The sequence below is a fragment of the Malus domestica genome, chromosome 15 (assembly GCF_042453785.1).
Source record: "Malus domestica chromosome 15, GDT2T_hap1".
Lineage (NCBI taxonomy): Eukaryota > Viridiplantae > Streptophyta > Magnoliopsida > Rosales > Rosaceae > Malus > Malus domestica.
Window position 1 is genome coordinate 36,488,113 of NC_091675.1, and position 18,980 is coordinate 36,507,092.

Sequence of the window (18,980 nt, forward strand, 5' to 3'; positions counted from 1 at the left end):
TCAATATTTTCAACTAATTTTTTATTATTATTAGAAATTAAAATAAAGTTATCTTTTATTATTTTATAAAAAATAATATTTTAATATCAATGACCTACTTTTCAGTTTAAAGGTGAAGATATTGGGCAATTACCTAAGGCCCGGGAGGCTAACAACTTTGGATCTGCTCTTAGTAACAGAGTACGACGCTATTATATGAGCCACCCTATTGCCATTTCTAGGGCCCTCAATTGGTTGGCAAGCTCTCGGACATCAAAGATTAAGCTCTCAATGGCAGCATCATATAATTTTATAAATAAATAAAATAAAATAAAATAAATTCAGAGCGAAAAATTGAGGGTAAATGAGGAAAAGTACTTTTTATATATGATGGCCAGGCCAACGCCGCCTCTGCCTCTTCAATAAATTCTTAATCCAACTCCTTGCTTTGCTTAAGCCCCGTCTCTCTCTCTCTCTCTCTCTCTCTCTCTCTCTCTCTTTTCTCTCTAGATACTCCGCAAACATGTCTGGGGAAGAGGAAGAAAACGCCGCCGAGCTTAAAATCGGAGACGGTAGCTTTCTCCCGCTCTCTCTTGTTCTCTCTCTCTATGTATATATATCTATATATGTATGTATGTATTGCGTTAGATTAGATTAATTAGAGAAATGGTGGGATTTGGTTTTGTGGTGGGCAGAGTTTTTGAAGGCAAAGTGCTTAATGAACTGTGAAGTTTCTTTGATTCTGGAACACAAGTTCGAGCAGCTTCAACAGATGTCTGATGATCCCAGGAACCAAGTTTCTCAGTCAGTTTCCCTTTCACTCCCTTTAATCTTTAATCCTTAATCTTCAATCTAGCATAATATTAGGATTCCGATCAGGATGTTGTCTGTTTTGCTTAATTTGTTGTTTCTTTTTGCCTTACCTTCTCAGAGTATTTGAGAAGTCACTGCAGTATGTGAAGCGCTTCAGCCGTTACAAAAATCCCGACGCTGTTAAACAAGTTCGAGAGTATCCTTCAAATTGTAAAAGATGGAAATTTTATCTTCTTTGTTGTTCGTTCATGGTTATGCTGCTACAACTCTACTACATTTATACATGTGCACCCGTAGAATCTCATCCTATCTTGGACATTGCACTTATGTCCTTTCATTCGTTCCTGGGAGTCAGTGATAGAGACTCGAGTTTGCATAATTTTCTAATCAACCCTATAAATCCAAATTAGCCGGATGGCTGCAAGGTTTCCTGTCTTAGGTTCTTGTTAAGATGCAGATTAAGTGTTGGTTATCTGGTTATTGTGCGTCTCGTGTTAAAGAAAGTAAAACCATAGCAGTTTGGAATTCAATCATTTGTCAACTTCTGTAATTGAATGAAAACGAAGCATTTATTATGCGATCTACAAAAGACTATCTCATGAGTTATGAGATTTCAGCTGATGGGCAATTTGGCTGAGTTATCTGTTGATGAGAGTATTTGTAACCCTTATGGGCCGCCAGTCCAGATGTGTACTGTATCTTTCAGATGCTTAATCGGGACAACGCTGGCAATTGTCATAGGAATGGTGGTTTATGTTATTTACTTTTGACGTGAAAGCATGATATTTTTTCTTCAAACTTGTGAATCTTAACCAACATTCAGAATCCTTAGTAGATATCAGCTGACTGAGTTCGAGGTAAGTTCCAATTACCTATAATAAACTCTAGAAAGAGAATTTTCTTTTCATTGTTAACACAAATCTTCTTAATGCTGGAATAATTTCTGTTGTGCAGCTCTGTGTTCTTGGCAATCTCTGCCCTGAAACTGTTGAGGAAGCTATTGCTATGGTGCCATCTATAAAGGTATATCCCACTCATCCAACCTTTCCGAGTGGTGTTTATGAATTTGTCAATATGGATATACATAATGCTTCGTATGAATGGTACATTGTTTCTCAGAAAATTTTGAAAATTATATGAGTCTTCATCTCTGGAAAATCAAATCTTAAACAATGAATAATCCGTAGTAGTGTTTGCCATAAATAAATAAATAAATAAAAATTGACTGTATGGATAGAATCAGATGCTGGGTGAGAAAGGTTCTTTAGCAGGTAACATTCAAGATGTAGGTTCTTCAGTTGAGTTGCCATTGGAGTAGGAGCGAGCAAGTTTAATGTCAGTTAATTTCCAATGAACAAAACTTAATTCAAGTGCAGAAAAAGAAATCTCATTGATTTCCTTCTGAAGTCTGTAAGTCATGCCTAGGGTTTACTTGACTCTAATTAGTATCCATTAACGGAGCCTCTCTTATGCAGGCAAAAGGACGGGTTCACGACGATGATGCAATTGATAAAATGTTGAATGACCTGGCGCTAATCAAGAAATTTGAGTAGTCTGTCGCTACTTCTGTTCCATATGACTATGAAAGGTGCTGTATTTATGGCAATGCAACTCCGAACGTCGTTTTGTAGCATATTTTGTAATATTCAGAACTTGACTGCCAAGCAAGCTGTCTTTGGACAGCCACCAACTTCAAACCTTGTGTGTGGATCTTACATGGATGTAGTTGAATGAATATTATGACTAGTATTCGTGGGTGATGATGCCCTTGAGTGATTTGTTCTAAAGTATTCTGAGTTTTGTCACAAAGGCTTAATGCCATCCCAATGTGGTTTGAATGCAATGTAGTTTTAAAATTCGGTTAATTGATCGGTCCAATTAGTCAGGTTCTTGTGTCTAATCATATAGAACAAAAGAACCCGGACGTAGCCAAGTTGTCTAACCAAAAGTTGACTCCATCGACTATTTTTTTCAAAAAAGTTTCCTTAAACCCATTAAAATTTGTCAGTCCACCCTCTAAGTGTGTCACATGCCAACCTGCCTACCCATCTTACGGCCTAGCTTCAAGTGAAACCGAGTTGGGTGTTTAGAACATCGAACTCGAATCCTGTCACAAGGACTCTCCAAGTATATACGCTATAGGATCATATTCCATTTGTACACAAATCCTATAGGCAATTGAAACACCGTGTGCGTGTGGCAAGATTTTACCAGTAAGTATTTGCATTCTCTCAGCAGAAAAATTGTGTCACATACTAAAATATCAACCTAATGGCATCACACACTCAGAAACGGGAAAACTTAATTGTTCTCTAGCAAGCAAACCATGTATACATCACATCTCACCAGTCTCGGTAGCCTGTTTCGAATGGCCAATGAGACTTGCTTAAGCATAAGCGGGGACAAATTTGAAATTCTTCAAGCTTTACCAGAAGGTCCAGAACAAGAGCTCTTCCGTGTCAGCGCCACTCATCAGCAACCATCAATAACCAAGAGACAACGCCTTTAATATTCCCGTATATGTATGTATAATAGCCATGAAGAGGCTACATCTACTGCACCGATTCATGACAAATAACCATGTTCAGCTAGCCCATTAAAAGATTTGTCGACTTGTACCACAACAGCTTCCTCTATCACAAGCCAGTTCCCATGCTTGGACGTTCCTTGACCATGTTGACAGCAGCTCTGCAAAATATCAAATTGTTTCTGCATAAAATTAAAGGGCACCTACGTAATAGGAGACCAAATAGCAAATACTTGACTTACCTTGGAACAAGTGTATACCATAAGTGTCATCCAGTTCCAGTTCTCCAGTGACTGCCTCTGACAATCATCAGCTGCTTCTTGTAGAAAATATAATAATGGGGGCATTAGTTGCATCTCGTACTTCCTTGATCCACCACATAGACTACATCTCCCCGGATCTCCTTCAGCCGATGTAGCCAGGAGTGGCTTTCCACCATATGAATATCTGAGTACACAAGATATCGTAAGAAATGATAAAAGACAAACGCAGAGTTAAAAAATAGATATCATTCCTCGGTTCCAAGTCTAACAGTGATAATTGCTGGGCCAATTTCGAAAGACATGAAAGATGCCAAAGCCTCAGACAAGCTTCCCATCAACTTCACACTCAGTTTCTAAATTAAGGTCGAATATAAGCTTAACAAGTATTACTTTCCAAGGGGGAAGTGAAAAATGAAAAAGCTCTACTCACATGTGGTCGCAAGGTTTTGAAATCACATATTATCACATGGAAATTGAAACAAAATTATGTCCAGGTACGCTAGTAAGTAACTCCTCATTGGTGAGGCCTAAAAGAAAAGATTTTTAAAAGGGAAAATTATAGATACAACTCATATGCTTTCGTCTACAAGACACTTCATCCTTATGGTTCAAATCAGAGAGAAAGATGAAAAAATTATGGTAAATTGGTCATCTGATATATGCAGTTACATGAAATTATTTCGGGAAAAGATCATATGACCAATTGACCATATCATAGAGCCATGGCCTTTCAAGACCTATATGAGACTAGTAATGAGTTGCAACAAATAGACCTTGAAGAAATTCACGAATAAGCATGTGAAGATGGGATTTTCAAGGGAACGTTACCAAAGCCTGTGAAGATGGGATTTTCAAGGGAACGTTACCAATATATGAACGAGTGGGCTCTTCATATCATACAGCCATCTCAGCATAGTGTGTAGCCAGACATTGGTTCACATTGTTGCAACACCTCAGATGGAAATACCATCAGGGATGGAGTGTGGCATGCTCACATGGCCATGGGTGACGGCGTGTGGCATGGTCATATATAGCTATTCAAACTAAACAATGTTTCCCCACGGGGTTGGAGTAAGCAGCACTCATTCCTAATTTTCCCCCTTCCCCCCAAAAATTAAATAAATAAATTGGTGGAGTTGATATATGTGGGTTGCTCTGCAATATTATGTTAACTAAACCCATGTGATTTTCATGTGCTTCTGCATCAGAGTGAGCCTCGCATTGGTATTGACCACCAAACGCATTGTAAGAGTCTCCACAAATTTTAACTAATTTTGATAACAAGCTACAAATGAAAATGAAGTGTAACTAACTACTTGCATCCTAATTTCCATCTACTTGAACATCTTAAGTTTCATTAATTCAATACCTGAAACATTGTTCTGGGTGTGCATCCAACCGTTTCTTGAACTTAAGGTAGGTCCTGTCAGCTGTCAAAGCTTTATCATATTCATAAGCTTCCTCTGCCCACGTTTCATCTTGTCCGTGATCCTCATTATCATTTCCTTCCTTTGCAATGGAAAGTGATGAGTAGTTTGAACATAAAGAAGTAAGATCCTTTGAGGATGACTCTTTTTGAGTGTATACATAAAAACAAGGCACCACTGCACAAGCACATTAAACAAGTTATACCTCAGAAAAACCTAAAACAACACTGAAATGGCAACCCAGCACATAGATTTTACTGAAAAAGAATGTCATTGAATGGAAGAATTTGAATCAGTTAAGAAAAAGAAATACCAATTTACAACAAACAATAAATATGTAAATAAGTGAATCATGTTGTACACACACATAAACTTGGTTTTTCAAATTAAGCAGAAGTTTATATGAACAAATGGTTTTTACCCTTATGTATGAAGAAATGATTTTTACCATTATGTTGCAGTCGAAGTGGGATAGAAACTACAATAATTTATAGGCAAGCTAATTTTGGTTACTTCATCCCTTAAAAAGAAAAGAACTTATTCATCTCACAATTATTTAATGACAAGTTTCGTTCTCCCACATCATTACATTTGTAGCCAACCATCCACTTTGTGCAGTTTTTTTTATGGTACCTTTCACACTGAACCACCAAAAAGACTCTGAACAAAACAACAACGAAGTGGCATATTTTAGCCACAGAGAAAAATGCAACAGCCATAGTACAGTACATGTACAAAGGAGACGAAGCTCATGAAAGCTCATGAAATGGTGGCCAAAAAACACATACAATTATAAAAGCTTGGAAATCAAGTAAGGGGAAGCTAAGCTGAGACTTATTCTTCTAAAAGACATCCATACCAGGTGTGTCAACGTCTGCCACTTTTTCCAACTGACTTGAAGAAGATGGCTTTGTAGAAGTCTTACTGTGATCATTTCTATGAGGTTTCTTGGCAGTCGAAGCTAATCTCGCAGCATCATTAAATGCTTTACCCAACTCTTCTAGATTTATATCTTCATCATTTTCATCGTCCAAATCCTCCCACCAGCTGGCATTTGAAACCGGTACTGATGAAGTTGATGGGACCACTTCCAGAGAAGAGGTAATTGGTTCCTCCTCATTGTGTAGCTTTTGAACACGCAGCGCTCGCCAGCTGCATGATATAAGATACATCATAAGAAAAACCAACAACGCCTGCACCAACACTAATATATTTTGCAGTTAATATCAACTAAGATGCTTTAAAATGACCTAAGAGGAGTGCTCCCACATTTTGGCATTAGACACCCAAAAATAAAAATGACACGCTCTTCAATCTGTACGATTTTACTGGAAATTGGGGCATAAACCTGGAGAATAAAGAATTAAAAATCACGGCCTGTATCTTTTCAAAAGATATGTCATTAAAAGGTAAAATGATTAGTTGCCAAAGTAAAACCTGTGCAACAAGACTTAATCTACTTCCACATGCACTGCACTTAAGCAGATCAGGCGTGACGGATTCCTCAGGGAGAGGCCAGTCCTGTTACAAAGAAAATAAAAGGGGTTCAAAAACTCAACACTCGTATACTGGAAGAAAACATGAGAAGATGAGCAGCAGTTGCTCACGGGTAATCCGCCAATCTTTGTAGTATAATGATCAGATGTTTCACGAAAATCATCAGCCCAGGGTCCCGGCATGCCTAGTAGGACTTGAGCCATCACCCGAGCTACAAGCCATAGTCACAAATTAAACAAAGAGCTGAAAACACAAATTCCAGCACATACAGCTAAATAAACAAAATAAGTGAAATCAATATAAACGAAAAAACAATAGATTTGAGGCTCTCAAGTGCAACTTAAAACAATTTGTTTGAGAAGCAAAGCACAAACAAAAGAATGTCATATGCTTCGTAACACTCCATTTATCCTTGGAATTTTTGTGAGTTTATTCAGTGCTGTCCGAGCAAAAAGAATTTGTCAGAGTTTCGGCACACTACCCTTTGTTTTTAAGAGCAAAAAGTCTGATTCGCATAACTGAAGAATTAAACAAAGAAGAATTAAACGAAGAAGTAGTTACATTAGCAGAGGACACCGGCGGCAACAATGGTTGATGCCTGATGAGGACTGAAAGAGGCTGCGCTGCGGTGCACTGCAGACTCTCTGGATGGGCTATAATTTACCTAGACTGATACGGCCCGCCCAACCCCCGCCCTAATTTTATTTAGCAACACCCCCAACTTTTCGTTTGATTAATTATACGCATATTTGTCGATTTGCATTCTAAATTTGTATAGAGCTACCAATTTTCTTCTTAAACTTTAATTTTAGCTGATTGCTTCTTTAAAAAAATTTAAATAGCCAATTTCCTCCTATGTTAGATTTTAAAAATTTACATCCAATTTTCCATTCATCTTAATCACGGAAACAAACACATGATAACTATATGAGGGCAAAAATGATGAAAAATTGAATAAAAGTTTTTAAAATCTAATGCCAAGGAGGAATTGGCTATTTAAAAAAGTTCAGGGGGTAATCGACTAAAATAAAAGTTTAAGACGAAATTGGTTAATTTAAAAAGTTTAAGGGGGTAATCGGCTAATTGGCAGTTGCATATAAGTGCAGGGACAAATCAACAAATACCTCTTAATTATATAACGCCATCTCCTATCATCTTTTCAATTTTACAGCAATGTTTTTATTAAAATTGTTGAAAATGTTGGGAAATATATGATTGTACAAGGAAGCAAACCAAAATAAATTTTGGTGACAACCATTGAAAGCTTTATGTGAGAAAATCTTAGGGAGGTGAAAAGTTTTCTTTATGCATGTAAAGTTATGGTGGATCAAAACCTCTATATATTGAGGTATGTTTGTATCCTCAATACAACACAACAAGATCAAAAGTGAAGGCAATAATATCAATCTCACTCCCCACTCTGTACCTACATCCACTGTCTAATACAGTTACAAAAATAAACAGTGTGATATATTGCTCCTATTCCACTTCGATGTTTAGCAAAAGTTATCTATCTCTCGTTTTTGCCTATTTGTAACACGTTATCAACATGACTCTCTAACCCTAACCAGTTTTCATTTCCTTCGCCGAAAAATGCTTCCCTCAAGGATCTTAATGTTTATCTTCCTTTTCTTCCTCACTTGCTTTGTGATCTCTCACCACAATAAAGAATTGCTACCATCATGCCTTCTCCTGGTCCTCAATTTAATATTTACTATTTTTTTCTTATTTGGGGTAGCTCCTGATTGCTAATCTAATGTTTATTTATGTTACTACAATTTTAGATTGTACGGTACAATCACTTATCATACACTGCATTTTAGATGCTGCGGTATAATCGCTCATCCTGCAATGCATATTTAATTTTCCTACTATTTGAATGGTGCGGTATAATCTTCCATTCTACACTACATTATTCTAATGAGAGTGGTTCCAATCGTCTTCCACATTAATTTCTCTCTTTCTAGTACTAATACTTGAGTATAGACTTGTAAACTTGGTTAGATATATTGGGTTTGGATCAGATTCAACCCGACCTGTTAATTTAATGAGTCATCCAAATTCAAACCGCTAATCTAATAAGTTACATGTTAACAATGTTTTTGCTTTTTTTTTTTTTTAAATTTTGCATTCCAAGACAAATTACACATATTAACTAACAGTCTAACATCATATATATACATAATATATATATATATGTATATATGTGTGTGTTCATATATACATATATATACATAATATATATATATGTATATGTGTGTGTGTATGTGTGTGTATTCATATATACATATATATACATAATATATATATGTATATGTATGTATATATGTGTGTGTGTATATATATGTATATGTATATGTATGTATATGTGTGTGTGTGTGTGTGTGTGTGTGTGTGTAGCTAGCTCTAAGACATTGGCTGTCCTGCGGCCAGCCTTGGTCAAATCGTGACAAAAGTTCATGTTTTCCAACAACCAATTGGACAGATGTAAACTGGAGGAACTTGAACCGTATTGACGCGCAAAGAATTTCGTGAAACTAAAATTACAGGGCTTAAAAAAACCAGAGTAACTACAGGAGAACAAAACAGAGCAAAATTCAGTAAGACCCTGATTTTTGAGGTGGAAGGGAATCGGAACTTATCGGAGAGAGGGTGGCAGAATTCAGTAAACCCCTGATTTTTGAGGAAGAAGATGAGGGAGAGAATGGCAGCCCATAAGCAAAAAGAACAAAGAGCAACGTGCAAAGCGAGACAGAGAGCAAGGTTTTCTATTACGACTATGAAATTACACAAATGCCTTCATTAATGGGTGTTAACAGGTGCTAACGGGTTTTGCGGGTTGACCCAAAATGACCTGTTACTTAACGGATGATTAACAGGTTCACCCATTAAAAACCCAACCCGTTAAACACTCAACCAAATACTAATTTTAACGGGTCAGATTTAAAATGTCAAGTCTACTCGATACTGATGGAAGTGCTTGTGTAGTGAGTGTTAATAATGTAAATCTTGTGCCTGAAGTTTCGAGTACTTATCATTTTGGCTTGAAGTTCAAAAATGAAAATTTTGTAAGAATCAGAAGTTCTAACACTACATTCCTCCAGAATCCATATTATTGCAAATTCTTACACATCTCATTTTCTTTAAGAAAAAAGAGAAATGGCAAGCTTGGCAAATCTTGATTTTGTTGCCCTTGACATCACTAGAAAGAACTACCTTACTAGAAAAGGAAGAAATGGCAAACTTGGCACGACAAATCAATTTAAAAGATTTCGATTTTGGTTGAATTGGGGTCTGGATCAAACCCAAATGAGAAATGGGTTGGATTTTTTTCTAGGTGTTCCGGAAGACTTGGACAGTTGGAATGGTTGGGAAATGCGACTTTCTTCATCGTCTTTTTCTTATGTTTGTGCTTTGGCTTAATGAATCTTGGTTTTGAGTCAATTGGGACTTGGTGTCTTCTGCGTTAGTGTCACGCCCTGATCTTGACTTATGTCCAGGATCGACAAGTGACGTCACCAAGTACCCGTATATCTAACATAGCCTCCGAGATACGGACAAAGCATAACTCAAGCTTCGGATTGTGTAGTGATTTTTCATTTACTCAATGGTTGCATCTAACATCTTTGTTAGACTGCCTACGTATCTTCCAACGTGATCAAGTCATTCGTAGTTCACCATTTGTTAAACTCTGAACTTTTTGTAAAACACTTCCTAGCAGAAAACATAGGGTACCACACTACACATCAACCATAAGCCAAACAAGAGTTGTCACTTTGCCATTTACACACACATATGCTTTCCAACACCATCACGTCAATTAATAACTCATACAATACACCAAAATGCAGGACTAGAGCGACATAGTTCGGCCGAAGCCTACATCTATGAAGAATGTGATTTCGGACCACTTAACAAAATTCAACAACATCGGGTTCCGAACTACTCAATGAAACCAAAATACCAAGCTAGATTATGGACCACTCAACGAAATCCAAACTAGGATATGATTCTGGACAACTCAACTGAATCGCAGAGTATAAGGGATTTCAGACCTCTCAACAGAATCTGAGTGGATACGATTCCGGACCACTTAACAGAATCGCTGAGTATAAGGGATTTCGGACCTCTCAACAGAATCTGAGTGGATACGATTCCGGACCACTTAACGAAATCACGGAGTACAATGGATATTGGACCACTCAACCAAATCCAAAGCAAAATACGATTCTGGATCACTCAATGGAATTGCGGAGCACGAGGGATTCCAGACCACTCAACGGAATCCACACAGAGCAGGGAACTGGACCACTCAACAGAATCCCAGCAGAACCTAGTTCCAGACCACTCAATGGAACCGAGCAGAAGTCCAAGAAACATAACAACAGCACGAAGAAATAAAACATGAATCAAGTGCTCAATTTACAAAGGCTTAACGAAATGAAACAAAGAACAAGTACTAAATTTTAGAACGGGTCAACGAAGCAAGAAATAAAACATTATCGAAGCAAACAAATTCTCATCACAATAGGTTAACGGTCCACTACTAGCCCTCGCATTTCACAAACAACTCAACATGTATTTCAAATCACATTTCACAAATATTTCCAATCCACAAATCGAATCACATTTCATAACAATAGATCGATGACCAAATATAAAAATACATTTTAATAGAAATCACATTTAATAAACCAAGTCATATCCACAAAGGATATTAAATATGAAACCAGGGTAATAACCATCACATTTATTAAAGTCACTAACTAAACAATGTAGGCCCACTAGACTTCACTTAGTCTCTAGTAGTACTAACTTTAGTATTTAAAACGATTTGAGACATGTTGACCAAAAGTCAACTATTAGTCAACAATGGGGTCCACAACCTTACGTAATTCGATCCGGAATATCCGCTCACGGATTTCCGATCTATAATTTCTCAAGAGTCCCATTTATCTTCTAGAACAATATCCTAAAATTTTGGAACAATCTAACGATCTGATCTCTGCCAATCGCTAAAATTAAAAGGCGGTCAACTTTTGGTTTTACAAACTTAGAAGTTCAATTCGGGAAGATCCGTATGCCGGATTTCCAATCCGTATGTTCCTAAGGTGCTCAAATATTATGTACTATAACACAATAAAGTTTGGTGACGATCCAACGATCGAATCGTCAATGGTTATAATAATTAAATGGCAGACCCTAACGAAACTATGTTTGAACGATGGAATTGTGTCCATCAGATATCATATATGGAATCGGAGTATCAAATTTAGCCTAAAAAGATCAAATGGGTCCTCGAACCACGAGCCATCACACCGACTCGCCAGAAAATTCACCTAACTCTAAAAATTACCAAATTTTACAAACATGTAGAGCTCAATGAGCGAAATTTTATTCATACATGTGCTCCACCGGAAACCCTTGAAATGGGTGCACTTCGATTCGTCTTCTTCGGTGTTCCACCCCCAAACTTATTTGGGGTTGTTCCTGGACTCAAGATGTGTTTAATGGTGGTGGTAATTGAAGGAGAACGTTTTAGAAATGGTGGATCGCCAACAAGGGTTTCACATCACCAACATGGGTGTTCTTTCGTGGAACCATGATGAAATCTCGTCGATTTTGGCTTTAATTGGATGCTAGGATGTCGTGGTGATGTTTGGTGGTGATGGCAGGTTCAAGAAAGCCAGAAAAATTGACAGAAAACCCGTTGGAACAGTCGCAGGAAACGGGTCCGAAGATCGGGTCGTAGGGTCTGAAACGGGTCAAAGGTTTGGGATCCAGGTTGGCTACTCATCCCTCCCCTCATTTCCCTCCATTTTCTCCTTTCTGATTGGCCAGTTTCTCCCCTCATTTATCACATTTCTCTTCTCTTTTTCCCATCTCAACAATACACGTGGTACCCAAGTTGCTACTCCAATAAATCTGGAGCCTTCCATATTAGTGGTTAATTAGTATTTTACCCCTGCATTTAATTGCTAATTTCTCCTTTGTTAAAACTCCATTTCACGAACGTTTTCGCCTACACGCTCATGAGATCAAGGTTAGATTCCATCGATTCAAAAAGAGAGAAGAGAGATAGCTATTAGCTTTGGAGGTGGCTGCTAGTTTGGGAGTTGGGTAACTAAGGGTAATTGCAGACTTAGAAACTCTTCTGGGTATTCTGGGAGATGGGGAAGGTCTGCAGTCAATGATGGGAGGGGCCAAGCGGAGCAGAGAAGTCTTAACAGTATGCTCAATAGTAAGGGTGTTCTCGCTAAGACCGACTAGTGAAGCCTTTAGTCTGGGCGAGTCCCTTCTAGTCTCATTAAAAATAGTCCTAGTGCCTAACAAACAAGGGACTACACTAACACTTCATCAAGTCTAGTCTAGTGAAAGCTAGTGAGGGCAAACAAACGCACACTTAGGGTTTTAGCCAGAATGAACGTACGATAAAGATTGTTGATGATAGAATTTGATTATTGGGTGTGGGTTTATTGATGCATTTCAATGTTATTATTAATTTCATCTTGTAATTGATGGTAATTATGGCAATAAGGTAAAAAAGATAATTCAGATTTAAATTTCAAGTTTGGTGCATAAAGAGACTATACGGATTCAAATAAAATGTTCCTTTCTCTAATTTAGTTTTTTGGGTGCATGTAACCATTTGGACTCTGGACTCATAAAAGTCAATTTGTGAGTTATAGCGCAAAATGGGAGACTCTTCCTCTTTTGTTCAGGTTCTCTACTCGTTTGGGTTTGTAATTTGTGGATGTAAGAGTTTAAACACTCTTTTGTAATCTTTGTTTGTTTAAAATTTACTCACCGTACTTCGCCGGTGAATGCAAGCTTTTACATTGAACCACACAAATCTCTTGTATTATGTTTGAGATTGTTTTCACTTTTTCCTACGACTTTGATATCTTGGTACTTTATTAGATAAAAGTACAACAGCCATTACTACCACCACAACCGACATCACCAGCCCCACTACCAATGTTGCTATTAACACCCTTACAAAAAATAAAATTGCCACCACTGTTGTTAGCATCACCACAATTGCCACCTCTAATGCCGCCATCAACACCTCAGAACAACGTATCGTGGTGGATACTTTGGGGAATTAGAGAGTTTTGGGATTTGCAAAATGTGACCAATTACATGGCTATTCAATGGAGATGATTTTCACACACCCATTTTAGCCTCTCACAAACCTCTCTTTATTTTTTGCTATCAGATTGAATAAATCAAATGAAAATAACAACCAGGATTAACATGGGTGTGTGAGAGGCTAAAAAGGAGTGAGTATTTATTATTTCTCTTATTTCATTTGTCGGTTTTTTATACATATGGGGCACGTTGGATACATAGAATTAGTTTGGTTTGGACTACATGTAGGGATTGACTTGGTTTGAGTTGAGCCGGTTCTACTTAGGCCCATCAATTTAAGTATTCCCACATAGAGAATGTATATTCCTAGCTAATCCAGTTGCTAATTAAACCCATATTTGGTGTAGACTGAAATTACTGTTAAATTGCCCAATCCAATTCCAGTATAGGCAAGCCGAGAATTGGCTTGGAAATGATTGTTCACTACATTACGCGAAGAAATGAATGAGAAATTCCTTATTTTGTTCAAGTTGAAGGTTATTGCTGCTGTTGAGAGTATAATCTTTGTTCTATCCTTCCACTTTCACTAGGTACGTATTGTATTCTTGAGTCCTAAAATAAGGAAGAGGGATGTCTGTTGCACCGTAATTTCATATTTTTGCCATTACTGAACATAGAGCTTCATGTACAAGGATTTCTGTTGCACCGTAATTCTCCCGAAACAAACCGGTAAACGTAATCCTATTAATAATAATGTTTACTGTTATGTACATACATGCTCGGCTAACTGGGAAAGCCCTCTTCGTCTCTAAAATTAGCTTAACAATAATGAACAATGTTCGATGAGGTTTCGCTTAATTCCATCTCTTGGCATTCTTTGTTCCTTTTGATTTGGCCTTTGCTTGCTGAAATGCCTGCATCTTTTGCTTCTTCCGAGCTTCCTTCTCAGCCTATAGTGGAAAACAAGGGTATTAAGCAACGGCTCAGATTGCTGCACCAAAACACTTACAATTTCTCAGGTCTCATAATGGAAGAATGCTTACCTTAGACATCTTTGACTTTGCTTTCACTTTAGGAGCCTTTTCTTCGATCTCGGCCTCACGCTCAAGCTCTCTTTCTCTAGCATCAAGATTCTTTTCTAGATAATACTGCACGTCATAAAACCTCATGGTCAGAATCACTGATCAAATAAGCAACTGGATAACTGATTTAATTTTTTAATGAACCCTAGACTCTCCAAATGTGATCACAGCTGCTAACGTTATGGGCACTAACTTTTCTGTCTTCTGAAATTGCGAATGAAAGATGGGATTAAGTGAAAGGATCCCTTGTTGCCACATGATAAAATGTTCTATAATCATCCTACAACCCGGGAGTCATCAATTTGTTGGTTCTACAAACTTAAAATATTTCCTGAATCATCATTTGGTTAAGGCTCAGCTCAAGATAATGAGATAATTTTTAAATTTAGCTCTTTTTTTTTTTTTTTGTTTTTTTTTTTAAACTATTAAACGAAACCAGAAAAATCCAAACACTACACTTTTAAGCCAATACATGGAGGGTCAAGAAAGTGCTTACATTGTAATCTCCTGCATAATTTTGCAACTTGCAATCTTTAACTTCCACTACTCTATTAACTATTTGCTTTATGAAGTATCGGTCATGAGAAACTGTGATGACAGTGCCCTTGTACTCCGTGATTGCCTCCTGAAAGAAACAATTAGGGACCATATTATATTTAAGTGATGCTGAAGTAATGCAAAATACTCATTGCATAGAATGGAAAGAAAAATGTGAGAGACTTGCCTCAAGCATCTCTTTTGAAGGAATATCCAAGTGATTTGTTGGTTCATCCAAAACTAGCAGAGTTGACGGCTTTACCATGAACTTGCAAAAGGCAAGGCGTGCCTAACAAAAGTGAAAGACAAACTGTTAAAATCCTCACCTCACCTTGACATGTGTAAGTCCACGTATTATGTAGGCTTCTCAAAATGGAACAAATGAACAAAAACAAATTCAGACCTTCACACACATTATAGTCAATACCTCACTGGAAGGAAAAGATATAAAGGAAGCACAAAATACATGTGTACAAAGAACTGACAAAATTCATTTGCAAGCCTATTAAATTTACCTTCTCGCCACCACTCAACAGGGAAACCTTTCTGTCAAGCATATCAGATTTGAAATTACAACGCCCAAGGAGACCCTTTATATCATCAAGTCTCCAGTCCTCTGCAGCTTCTTCTACAGTCTCAAGCACTGTTTTATTTAAATCAAGTGCCTCGGCCTAAAAAGACATGGATATAGGTCAAATGCAGAAAAAAAAAAAAAAAAAAAAAAGTTCTGAGAAACGGAATTAAAAATTTCTGTTATGAAACCTAGAATTGCCGTGGTATTCCTTAAATCAAAGTAAACACCAACTCACCTGATTTTGCTCAAAATAGTTTGGTAGGACATTATGCTCCCCAATCTCAACTTCTCCTGCTATTGGCTTTTGTAAACCCATTATTAGTTTCAGCAACGTACTCTTTCCACATCCATTTGGGCCAATAATGGCAATTTTCTCCCCCCTTTCAATCGTAAGATTTGCCCTGTTAAATAGGACCTGGTACAAAACACAGATTGATGTAATATATACAATTTGTCTCATTTCTCTTCAACAAAAAGTAAAATTTGCAGATGAAGAGTTTAAAGTAGCACTTCTTATTATTAGCAACGTATGTCCACCCACCTTATCCCCAAAGCCAAATTCCAGATTCTTAATCGTTGCAACAAATCTTCCACTTCGTCCCCGCTCAGGAAACCTGATCTTCATTTGTTTCCTCTGGAACGGCCTTTCAACTAGATCATCTTCCTGAAGTTTCTCCAGCTTCTGTTTTTGAGAATAAAAAGAATGTTAGATAAGTGGGAAGTGAAGTGATTAAATACCACCATAGAGAGCAATACATAGAATAACAAAATAAAATAATTAGAATCATCACACAGATATAACCACCAATCATATATGTTTTACATTTCTATCGAGTATCATAACAAGCATTAATAGGTATAGGAATTTAAATTAAAAGAATTTATGTAACATTTAGTTTGTTTGGCTCAACAATGTAAAAGTGCAGTTCGGCAAGAACCATTAAATGAGACAGACTACAAGCCTACTGACAAAAAAGTCAGTGAAACGATTTGTTTTTGGAAAGAATATTTCTCACCACTCTTAAATTTTCGTGACTGAAAAGAAAAAGTTTAAAGCAATTAAGTTGCATTTTGTTAAATTGAGAAAATGAAGCAACAAATTCCAACCGTGACTGACTGTTCAGGTTAGACTGGTTTATTTAGTTCCCTTTAGAATTGCACAGCACAACTCTCTAGGCCAGTAAACCTCAGTTTACCTTTTCAGCAGAAGAAGCACGGCCAGAATTAGCTCCAGCTCCCAGCCTGTGTATCAAGTCTCTTGTCTGCTCGATTTCCTTCTGTTGCTTCTCCCAAGCAGCATTTTGGGTTTCAATCCATGCCGCCTTTGCCAGAATATACTGAGAGTAATTTCCCTCATATGTCCTGGAGACACCCATATCTGTTTCCACTATTTTTGTACATAACTGATCTAGAAATGCTCTGTCATGAGATATTATAACCATTGGCACATCTTGCCGATTCAGATAATCCTCGAGCCACTCAATTGTGTCAAGGTCAAGGTGATTTGTAGGCTCATCCAAGAGTAGTAAATCTGGATCCTGAAGATAAAAAAACATCGCGCCATGATTCATGAACAACAACTAAACCAATTCATATTCTAAGATACATTAAACATGCTATGCCTATTGGCAGAAAACAAATGTTCTGTGAAAAACAAATGCTAAATGTTGGATGAAACAAATATTTGTTGGGGGCAGCATCTCGCTATACAGAAATTCAAGTTCGCAATTTTCCCTGCATACAATTTTTCATCGCACCATTTGCGGTAATAAAACATTGTTGCATACGTCAAGCAATAATAAATGTTATAATTCAGTTTTCTACATCGCCAACAGAGATAACCTAAAACAAAATGTACCATATTGGTAGGATATATGTTAATATACCTGAAGTAAAATCTTCCCAAGCGACATCCTCATCTGCCAACCACTGCTAAAGGATGCCACCAATCTATCAGTATCCTCTGGAGCAAACCCGAGTTCCGGCATCAGCTTATTAATCTTTGAATCCACCATATCCAAGTCAGCCGCCTGCGCCCGATTCTGAAGCTTATCAAACTCATCCAAAAGCCTTCCCATCAACTCCAAATCGTTAACGGAACTCTCCAACGCCTTTTGCACCTTCTCCAACTTCCCAGCCACTTCCATTTCCTCTTTAAACGCACTCATAAACTCCTCCTTGACCGTCCTACTCAACGAAACCTCGAATTCCTGGCTCAAAAACGCGATCTTCATGTTGGGTTTCGCCTTTATGACATTGCCGGAATCGGGTTCTTCTAAACCGGCGATAATTCTCATTTGGGTAGTTTTTCCTGCTCCATTTACACCCACCAATCCAACCTTATCTCCCCTTTTGACTTCCCAAGTGACATCTTTCAACACAGTGACGCCCTTGTAGCTCTTTCGGACATTTTCGAGCTTCACACCAGAAGAAATACTGGAAGCCCCGGAATTATTCGAATTCTTTTTACCACGTCTGTTCTGAGATTCGTTCTTGGAATTATCCGAGAACAAAGACTCGACATCGTCGTCACTGGCGGTGGTTTCGGCGACGGATGTTTCAAGAGCCACCGCCGATAAGGGGGTTGCAAATTTAGGAATTGGGGTTGTGGATATCTGTAGATGACTAGTGGTTTTGATGGAGTTAGTGTTGTTGCTATCTCTAAGTGATTGAGAAGCTATCCGATTGGAAAGGGAGCGGAGCCGGGGAGGGCGAACGGTGGCGCGAGCGTCGAAAGGGGATGAGCCGCTAATGAAGGTGGAGCGGAGGTGGAGGCGGTGGAGCTTAGAGCTCAATTCCATGGTTGGTTTTGGTGGGTAGAGTCTCTCTCGGTTTGCTGCAAGTCTGAGACTCAGACCATGAATTGTAACAAGATAGAAAAATGAAATTTGTGGCGTTTTAAATGCCCATACAATGAAAATCATACTTCCTCCATTCCCTTCTCTTGTGTTGAGTGGTCAGGAATTTTACCCATGCCCCTTTTTTGTTTGACATATACTTCTATGGAGAACAAATGATGACGAGTAATACTATATAAATTAAATTTGTAGTTAAAATTTTATAAATTAAATGAAATAGAATTTGATGATCCAATTATCATAAATTTTATCTACTCATTTTCTATTCGTAACATACCATTTATTTTATAAATTTTATGAGCGAATTTAATTTACTCACCATTGTATTTTA

At 37.7% G+C, this 18,980-nt stretch overlaps 3 protein-coding genes across 5 annotated transcripts; 1 reads left to right on the forward strand and 2 right to left on the reverse strand.

Moving 5' to 3' along the window:
* The first annotated feature begins 239 nt into the window (after positions 1–239).
* LOC103405606 (DNA-directed RNA polymerase II subunit 4) lies at positions 240–2,582 on the forward strand. Its single transcript, XM_008344618.4, has 6 exons — positions 240–551; positions 675–783; positions 911–988; positions 1,616–1,649; positions 1,747–1,815; positions 2,268–2,582. Exons 1-6 carry the CDS (start codon positions 503–505, stop codon positions 2,343–2,345), a joined length of 417 nt encoding a protein of 138 aa, XP_008342840.3. The 5' UTR covers positions 240–502; the 3' UTR covers positions 2,346–2,582.
* A 415-nt stretch (positions 2,583–2,997) lies between these two features.
* On the reverse strand, positions 2,998–7,251 carry LOC103405607 (uncharacterized). 3 transcript variants are annotated; one of them, XR_011576147.1, is made up of 9 exons: positions 7,068–7,251; positions 6,617–6,717; positions 6,447–6,530; positions 6,260–6,357; positions 5,869–6,161; positions 4,952–5,186; positions 3,562–3,766; positions 3,118–3,480; positions 2,998–3,060 (listed from the first exon to the last, which is right to left on the reverse strand). XR_011576147.1 is itself a non-coding variant. In XM_008344619.4 (8 exons), exons 2-8 carry the CDS (start codon positions 6,707–6,709, stop codon positions 3,358–3,360), a joined length of 1,131 nt encoding a protein of 376 aa, XP_008342841.3. In that variant the 5' UTR covers positions 6,710–6,717; positions 7,068–7,251; the 3' UTR covers positions 3,083–3,357. The 3 variants fall into 3 exon arrangements, 1 of the variants encoding a protein (XP_008342841.3); XR_011576148.1 differs by having other exon boundaries at positions 6,988–7,089; XM_008344619.4 differs by lacking the exon at positions 2,998–3,060 and having other exon boundaries at positions 3,083–3,480.
* A 6,984-nt stretch (positions 7,252–14,235) lies between these two features.
* Positions 14,236–18,929, reverse strand: LOC103405609 (ABC transporter F family member 5). The gene is made up of 9 exons (XM_008344622.4): positions 17,678–18,929; positions 16,988–17,329; positions 16,333–16,473; positions 16,027–16,206; positions 15,733–15,888; positions 15,405–15,506; positions 15,177–15,305; positions 14,642–14,746; positions 14,236–14,548 (listed from the first exon to the last, which is right to left on the reverse strand). The coding sequence occupies exons 1-9, from the start codon at positions 18,713–18,715 to the stop codon at positions 14,453–14,455; spliced, it is 2,289 nt and encodes a 762-aa protein (XP_008342844.3). The 5' UTR covers positions 18,716–18,929; the 3' UTR covers positions 14,236–14,452.
* Between the last annotated feature and the right edge of the window lie 51 nt (positions 18,930–18,980).

Bases quoted from the DNA above. Each gene is read 5' to 3' on its own strand.
- LOC103405606 (XM_008344618.4), top strand. From the start codon at position 503: ATGTCTGGGGAAGAGGAAGAAAACGCCGCCGAGCTTAAAATCGGAGAC. The intron at 784-910 runs GTCAGTTTCCCT...TTACCTTCTCAG, and splicing joins CCCAGGAACCAAGTTTCTCA to AGTATTTGAGAAGTCACTGC. The intron at 1,816-2,267 runs GTATATCCCACT...TCTCTTATGCAG, and splicing joins CTATGGTGCCATCTATAAAG to GCAAAAGGACGGGTTCACGA.
- LOC103405607 (XM_008344619.4), bottom strand. From the start codon at position 6,709: ATGGCTCAAGTCCTACTAGGCATGCCGGGACCCTGGGCTGATGATTTT. The intron at 5,187-5,868 runs GTATGGATGTCT...GTGCTTGTGCAG, and splicing joins GGCAGACGTTGACACACCTG to TGGTGCCTTGTTTTTATGTA. The intron at 3,481-3,561 runs GTAAGTCAAGTA...GATATTTTGCAG, and splicing joins TGGTATACACTTGTTCCAAG to AGCTGCTGTCAACATGGTCA.
- LOC103405609 (XM_008344622.4), bottom strand. From the start codon at position 18,715: ATGATTTTCATTGTATGGGCATTTAAAACGCCACAAATTTCATTTTTC. The intron at 17,330-17,677 runs GTATATTAACAT...TTTTATCTTCAG, and splicing joins TTGGGAAGATTTTACTTCAG to GATCCAGATTTACTACTCTT. The intron at 15,507-15,732 runs GTAAATTTAATA...CACTTTTGTTAG, and splicing joins TGTTGAGTGGTGGCGAGAAG to GCACGCCTTGCCTTTTGCAA.